The sequence below is a fragment of the Marmota marmota genome, unplaced genomic scaffold (assembly GCF_001458135.2).
Source record: "Marmota marmota marmota unplaced genomic scaffold, marMar, whole genome shotgun sequence".
Classification (NCBI taxonomy): Eukaryota; Metazoa; Chordata; class Mammalia; order Rodentia; family Sciuridae; genus Marmota; species Marmota marmota.
Window position 1 is genome coordinate 11,563,112 of NW_026000174.1, and position 7,636 is coordinate 11,570,747.

The 7,636-nt window shown below is 46.1% G+C and overlaps 1 protein-coding gene across 1 annotated transcript in view; it reads right to left on the bottom strand.

Annotated features, from left to right (window-relative positions):
• Nucleotides 1-5,929: 5,929 nt before the first annotated feature.
• B3gnt6 (UDP-GlcNAc:betaGal beta-1,3-N-acetylglucosaminyltransferase 6) overlaps nucleotides 5,930-7,636 on the bottom strand; it is a 2,464-nt gene continuing 757 nt past the window's right edge. The window contains exon 1 of the mRNA XM_048788017.1: nucleotides 5,930-7,636. This exon is cut by the window's right edge and continues 757 nt beyond it. Within this exon, the coding sequence (XP_048643974.1) occupies nucleotides 7,026-7,636 (611 nt within the window). The 3' untranslated portion in view covers nucleotides 5,930-7,025.

The following is a 7,636-nucleotide window of genomic DNA, read 5'->3' on the forward strand; positions in this document are numbered from 1 at the left end:
TTTTTTTTTTTTTTTCTTTTTTTTTTTTTTGTACTGGGAGGAATTAAACCCAGGGGTGCTTTAACACTGAGTTACAGCCCCAGTCCTTTAAATGTTTTGAGATAAATCAGGCCTTGAACTTGTACTCTTCCTGCCTCAGTCTTCCTAGTGGCTGGGATTGTAGATATGTGCCATTACTCAGTATCTGTATTTTTTTAAAATGACATTTTCTAGCTTTTTTTCCCCCTGGAGGTAGCAAAATGCTTTTTATTTATTTATTTTCTGGTGCTAGAGATTGTGCCTATGGCCTCACTCACGATAGGGAAGTACTCTACCAATGAGCTACATCCCCAATGACCTCCCCCCTTCATTTTTTTTTTCTTTTTTTCCTGAGACAGAGTCTCACTAGGTTGCCCAGACTGGTCTCAGAATTATGATCCTCCTGCTTCAGCTTCCGGAGTAGCTGGGATTACAGCATTTACCTTTATGCCTAGCCTAATTTGCTCTTTTTCTTCTTTGGGGAAATGGGTAGTTGTGGCATGAGGCAGGGGAAACTGGGGTGGGCTTCACCTAGGAATTGTGCCCTCAACTCTGCCTGGTGTGTCATCTCAAAGGGCTACTGCCTCCAGCTCCAAGTGCCACTAAGATGGCAGGGAGCAAGGAGGTTTTCTTTCCAATGGAGGCATGAACAATGCGTGTGTGTGTGTGTGTGTGTGTGTGTTGCTGGGGATGGAACCCAGGGCCTCGCACATGCTAGGCCAGGGCTCTACTACTGAGCTATATCCTCAACCCAGCATGAGAAATGCTGTGGCTGTTCCTACCCATCCCTTCATATGTGAATCTTTTTTTATTTTTCATTAATTTTTTTTGTAGCTGTAGATGGACAGCATGCCTTTGTTTTATTTTTATGTGGTGCTAAGGATTGAACCCAGTGCCTCAGGCATGCTAGGCAAGTGCTCTGCCAGTGAGCCCCAGCCCCAGCCCCTGCACCTTTTATTTTTAATTGAAATTTGGATTCTGGGAAATTGTGGGAGATAGAGCACTCCCGGGGTGCCTCAGGGAATAGACAGTCAAGTTGCTGTCTGCCTCCTCCTCTCTGAAGCTTGGAGGCTGGGCCTCTGGCTTTTGTAGCTCCAGCCTGGGGGGTGACTTGATATCAAGTGTGGTGACTGGTGCAGTGGCCATGGCCCAGGAATGGCAGTCAGGAGACCTGGGCCCATAGTCCTCAGTGCCCAGCAGATTCATGCGACTCTGGGAAGGTCATTCCCTGGGCCTCAGCCTCCACATTTGCCAAATGGGGATGAAATCATTCCCATTTTCTATTTGTGGTGAAGATTCAAGGGACTCAGGGTGTTGGGGGTCCCTCATGACCTGATCTCTCTCTACATGAGTTTATGTGTTCTGTGCTGGGGACTGATCGCAGGGCCCTGCCCACACAAGCAGCACTCTACTGCTGGACTATACCCCCGTCTCATTTAAAGAAATATCTTTAAATACTTTGAAATTATTTTCTCTCATCTTTTTTTAGATCCAGTCCTAAGTACTCTTTTGTTTTTGTTATACATGGTACTTTTATTTATTTTTAATTTTTATTTTTTGTGGTGCTGAATTGAATCATAAATGTTATGCCAGTGCTGTCACTGAGCTACATTCCCAGCTAAAAGGGTACTTAATATTTAATAATAATAATAATAATAATAATAATTGAGATAAATCCCCAGCCCATTTTACTTTATTTTTTGGGAGGGTACCCAGGATTGAACTCAGGGGCACTCAACCACTGAGCCACATCCCCAGCCCTATTTTGTATTTATATAGAGACAGGGTCTCATTGAGTTGCTTAGTGCCTTGCTGTTGCTGAGGCTGGCTTTGAACTCATGATCCTCCTGACTCAGCCTCCCGAGCTGCTGGGATTACAGGCATGCGCCACTGCACCTGGCTCTTTATAATTTTATTTTTGTTTATTTATTTTTGGTATTGGGTGTGTAAGCACTTTACCACTGAGCTAGATCCCCAGCCCTTTTTTATTTTTGAGACAGTGTCTCACTAAATTGCCCAGGCTCCTTTTGATCTTGCCTCAGCCACCTGAGTTGCTCCAGATGGTACTTTTAAAAAATGAATTTTCCTGACTGTTTGTTGCTACTTTACAGAAATTAAGTTGATTTCTGTATATTGATTTTTCATTTGAAAATTTGGTATGCTTTCTTACTAATTTAATCCATTTCTGTTGGTGTTTTGTGTATGCGAGGCAGATTTTTTAAAAATTATTTTATTTTATTTATTCTAATTTGTTATATATGACAGCAGAATGCAATTCATATTACACAAATAGAGCACAATTTTTAATGTCTCTGATTGTACACAAAGTAGAGTCACACCATTCCTGTTTTCATACATTTACTTAGGGTAATGATGTCCATCTCATTCCACCATCTTTCCTACCCCCATGCCCCCTCCCTTCCCCTTGCTTCCCCTCCCTCTCCTTTGCCCTATCTAGAGTTTATTCCTCCCATGCTGTCCGCCCATCCTCATTATGAATCAGCATCCTTAAATCAGAGAAGACATTTGGCATTTGGCTTTTTGGGATTGGCTAACTTTACTTAGCATTATATTCTCCAGCTCCAATCATTTACCTGCAAATAGGGAAGCAGATTTTCTATGTAGACCAACACATCTCAAGGAAGTATGATGTCCCCTAGAGGGAGTTTTGGAAATTTTCAGGGATTTTTTTTGTTGTTGTTAAGCCCAAGAATTTACACATCAAAATGCATGTTGCTGTTGTTAATTTGCAAGGCTGGGGATTGAACCCAGGGCCTCACACATGCTAGGCAAACATTTTACCACTGAGATCCACCCCCAGATTTTTAAAAAAATTTATTTTTGGAATATGGTCTTACTGAATTGTCCAGGATAGGCTTGAACTTGTGATCCTCCTACCTCAGCCTCCTGAGTAGCTGGAATTACAGGTTTGCACCGCTGAATCCTGCTTCAAAATGTATATTATTTTTATCTTAATGTATTTTATTTTGCTTAAAATTAGAGCACTAGGTTGATTTAAAAATGTGTGTGGGCAGATTATATCATCTGAAAATTTCATTTCAGAATGGAGAGAATATCTTAATTTGTATATAGAAAGGGGAACTTGGATTGGATAGAATTGTAAACTTCCAAGGTTTTAAAGGTTTCACTTTGCTGTACTTTTTTTTGGGGGGGGGGGTACTGTGGTTTGAACCCAGGGACATTTAACCACTGGGCCACATCCCCAGCTCTTTTTATTTATTTATTTTGTTATTTAGAGACAGGGTTTCACTGATTTGCTTAGGGCCTCACTAAGTTGCTGAGGCTGGCTTTGAATTTGCAATCCTCCTGCCTCAGCCTCCCAAATCGGTGGGATTACAGGCATGTGCCACTGCCCAGGCTTTTTTCTTGTCTTGATGCACTCCCTCCCCCTTTGGTACTGAAGACTGAACCCAGGATGTTTTACCACTGACCTACTCATCCGACTATTTTTTTATGCTGCATTCTTGAGTCCTGGGAATGTTGAACAGAAGTGGCCATGAAGAGATGATGGGCACATTCTGTCTTGTTCCTAACCTAAAGGAATGCTTTCACCCCCGTTTTCTTTTCTTTTTTAATTTTTAATTTATTTTTTAGGTAGATGGACACAATACCTTCATTTTTTAATTTTTATGTGGTGCTGAGACTCAAACCCAGTGCGTCACACGTGCTAGGTGAGGGCTCTGCCACTGAACCCCAGCCCCCACCCCTAAGGTTTTCTCTTTTTTTATATATTTATTTTTTAATTATAGGTGGACACAATATCTTTATTTTTTATTTTTTTTATGTGGTGCTGAGGATGGAACCCAACCCAGCGCCTCACGCATGCTAGTGAGTGCTCTACCTCTGAGCCACAACCCCAGCCCCTAACCCCTAAGGTTTTCTTTAGAGTCATGAATGGATGTTGAATTTTTTTAAGCTGAATTTTTTTTAAAATTGCAAACTGTTTTTGGATGCGGAATTTTATTAAACTTTTCCCAGAGCATCTCAGATGCTCATATTTCTCTTGATGTGATATATCACAGAAGTATCTTCCTGTGTTATCTATCAATTGTGACCCCTCCCTCAACCCCGTGCTGGGAATCAAACCTGAACCTCCAGCAGGCAAGCTCTGGTACACCCTCAGCCCATGATTGATCTTGTAATGCTAAACCCAACTGGACTGGGATACCCAGTTTTAATCCTGATACTTTCTCCTTTAGCGCTGCATTTCGTTTGTTAGTATTTTAATGTAGGTCTTTTGCATCTATGTTCGTGAGTGAGACAGGTGCGTCGTTTTCCCTACTCGTGGGGTCCTTGGGAGGTTTGATTGTCAATCAGGCTTGACTCATGAAGGGAATCGGGAGCACTCTCTGGTGGGATGAAGGCGCGTTACGTCAGGGAGTAGAGGCTGAGCTGATCGTCCTCCCCAGCTGCAAGTCTAATGAGAGCCCTGGGAGCTCCAGCTGCTCATAGACTCGCTGGGAACCCAAGTCGCCTGAATCGCCCCCCCCCCGCCCCCCGAGTCCTCAGCATACTTCACCAGCCTCGTGTCCTGCAGTCCTGGAGAGACGGAAGCGACGGACAGTCCCGGTTAGAACGAAGAGCAACGACTATGGCCCATGGTGTGTGGGTCGCGCCCTCTGGCGGTATCACATGAGCTCAGGGAGCCGGGCAGTATGTGCAGGGTGGTGGCACCAGATGCCCCTGATTGCCAAGTGGCTGCAGGCGATGCCAGGATTCTACGGCCGCGTGGCCATCCCAACACCCGGACCACCCCGGACCACTCTAGCGACCCAGCTACAGAGACAGACTGACCAGGACCCTGAATCACACAGCAGACCCATAACTGCAGTTTTCGGACACACCTAAGCCATGAAGTTCCTGAATCTGAATTTTTCCGGTAAAATGGGGATAATCCCTCGCAGGTCAGGGAAATGGGAGGATATTGTGGAAACAGAATTCATTTTCCAGAAGATACTTATGCCTTCTGTCTTCTTGTTTTCCTGTCTCTTTTAAGTACTGGGCAAATGGCATCTGGGGCAAGGAATTCAAGATTAATGACACAGTCATCCAAAATGAGAGTCTGCATCAAAGAGGTCTATGAGAAGGAAGTACAATACATCTTTTACTCATTTTTCATTATGGTTCATTTATTCCATAAATATTTATTGGGCACAATGGTAGGTAGAATAATGGTTCCCTTGATGTCCTCACCCTAGTCCCTGAAACCTATGAGTGTATTAGGTTATATAGCAAAGGGAAGGGAGGTTATTGATGGAGCAAAGGTTGCTAATCAACCGGTTCTAAGATAGGAAGAGAATCCTGGACCATTCAGATGGTTCCTGTGTAATCATTGTGTCCTCACAAGTGGAAGAAATAGAGAATTTGCCTAGCATGCTCCAGGACGTGGGTTTGATACCCAGCACCAGGAGGAGGGGAGTGAAGGAGAAGGCAGAAGAGTTAGAGTTAGAGAAAGATTTGGCTACAGAAGCAAAGTACAGAGACACAACATTGCTATTTTTTGTTTGTTTGTTTGTTGTAGTTGTTTTTTGGTACTGGGGAATAGAATCTAGGGGTGCCCTTTCACTGAGCTTTATCCCTGGGCCCTTTTTATTGTTTGGAGGCAGTGTCTGGCTGAGTTGCCCAGGCTGGCCTTGACCTCCTGCTGTCTCCTGAGGGGCTGGGATTACAGGTGTGCACCACTGCACCCAACTTCTCTTATGGCATACTTTTTTTTTTTTTTGTACTAGGGATTGAACCCAGGAGTGCTCTACCACTGAACTACAGCCACAGTCCTTTTTTATTTTTTTATTTTGATACAGGGTTTCTCTAGTTGCTTAGGACCTTGCTAAATTGCTGAGGCTGGCCTCAAACCTGTCTCCAGTTTGCTGGGATTACAGGTGTGCACCACCATGCCTGATTTATGGCATCTTTTGATAAACAGAAATTCTAAATGCTATATTAGTCAAATTTATTGTACTTTCCCCTTATCTTATGTGACATTTCTCCCCTACAGCATCCAGAAGGAAATGCTGTCCTACCAACACCCTGATTTTAGCCTAGTGAAACCAGTGTTGGATGATAGAACATACTATAATAAATGGGGGTGACTTCAAGCTGTCAAGTTTGTGGGAATTTGCTACAGCAGCAACAGGAAACCAACACAGTGTTCTCACAGATACAGTTTACACCACTAGAACAAAAGGGTACTCATTTGCTGATTCCTTCATCCCTAAAGCACTCAGGAAGTACTTGCTATGACCTGCTTATAAGCAAGGCCAGCAAAGGTCAAGTGGCTGTGGCTACTGGGGATCCATGATCAGGGCTGGGGGAAAGGTCGCCTAGATGGCGCTTCTTCCTCCTGTCCTGACTGGGTCTCAGTTTCCATTTTGCACCGTGAGGCCTTTTTTGACCTCTCATGGTACTGAGGTATACCGGCAGGAATGCTATTAATGCTCCTCAGTTCTAAATGTAAAGTGGCTTCTGGGAAGAGGGCAGCCATCTGATGATTGTCAGTCTAGCTCTGGTTTGACTCATTTGAGAAGGAAACTCAACAAATATTTGTATCGCACGTGACAGGTGAAATTGATTCTGGCCCCCACACCTCCCTTATTCCATTGTTCATGACGAGCAGAACTTGGGAGCGAGGTATGCTGGAAGGCTCGCGGAGGAGCAATGGTGCTGGGCTTGGGAGGGTACACAGACATCCCAGACCCAGCGGTCCTCAATCTAAGCTGCACCTTAGAACCACCCAAGGAACCCAACCAAACCACCACGTACATGTTTGGGGCCACTACAGACCAATAAGATCAGAAGCCCTGAAGATGGGGCCAGGAGAATATTCCAGACCCTTGCCCCGCGGTGGTTTCAAGGTGAAGGTGGGATTCAGATGCACCAGCTGGGCAGGACAATGTATCAGAGCAGGGAAGACGCATTCTCATCATACACGGTGAGGCCCTGGAGGCTGAGGCCACTCATCAACCCAGCGCAGCGCAGCCTATTCAGCCTCAGGAAACCCTGTGTCCCCGGCCACAGATCAGCGCCGGGTTGTGAAGTGCCTTCCACATGAGCAGCATCTCATAGGGCGCGAAGCGGTGCACTAGCAGCAGCTCACGGTACATGCAGGGGTCGAAGGAGGGCTTCTGGGCGCCGGGCAGATGCACGCCAAAGGGCCGGATGCCCTCGTGGCCACTAGGCTGTAGGCCAGCGCGCTGCAGGCACATGCCCATGTAGGCGTCGTCTATGGGGAAGAGAGGGGTGTAGCGTGCCGCTGTGCGCAGGGCCCGGGCCGTGTGGCTGGACAGGACGAAGCCGCCGCCACTGCAGTACACTGGGTAGGCCTTCCCAGGGAAGAGCTGTGGGGGCACAAAGTACTTGCTCCAGCTGTCCCGGATGGGCACTGAGCCGTCCATGAGCTGCCCGGCGAAGAGGTGGCGGTCGGGCGACTGTGTCTCTAGGAAGCTAAGCACGTTGGCTGTGTGCACAAAGACGTCGTCGTCGCAGCTGAGCAGGAAGCGGGCCTGCGGGCAGCGCGCCGCCAGCCAGTCGAGCAGGTGCACGTGCTTGAGCGTGAGGTTGAGGAAGGTGTCCACGAAGGCCCACTGCAGCACGTCGCGGT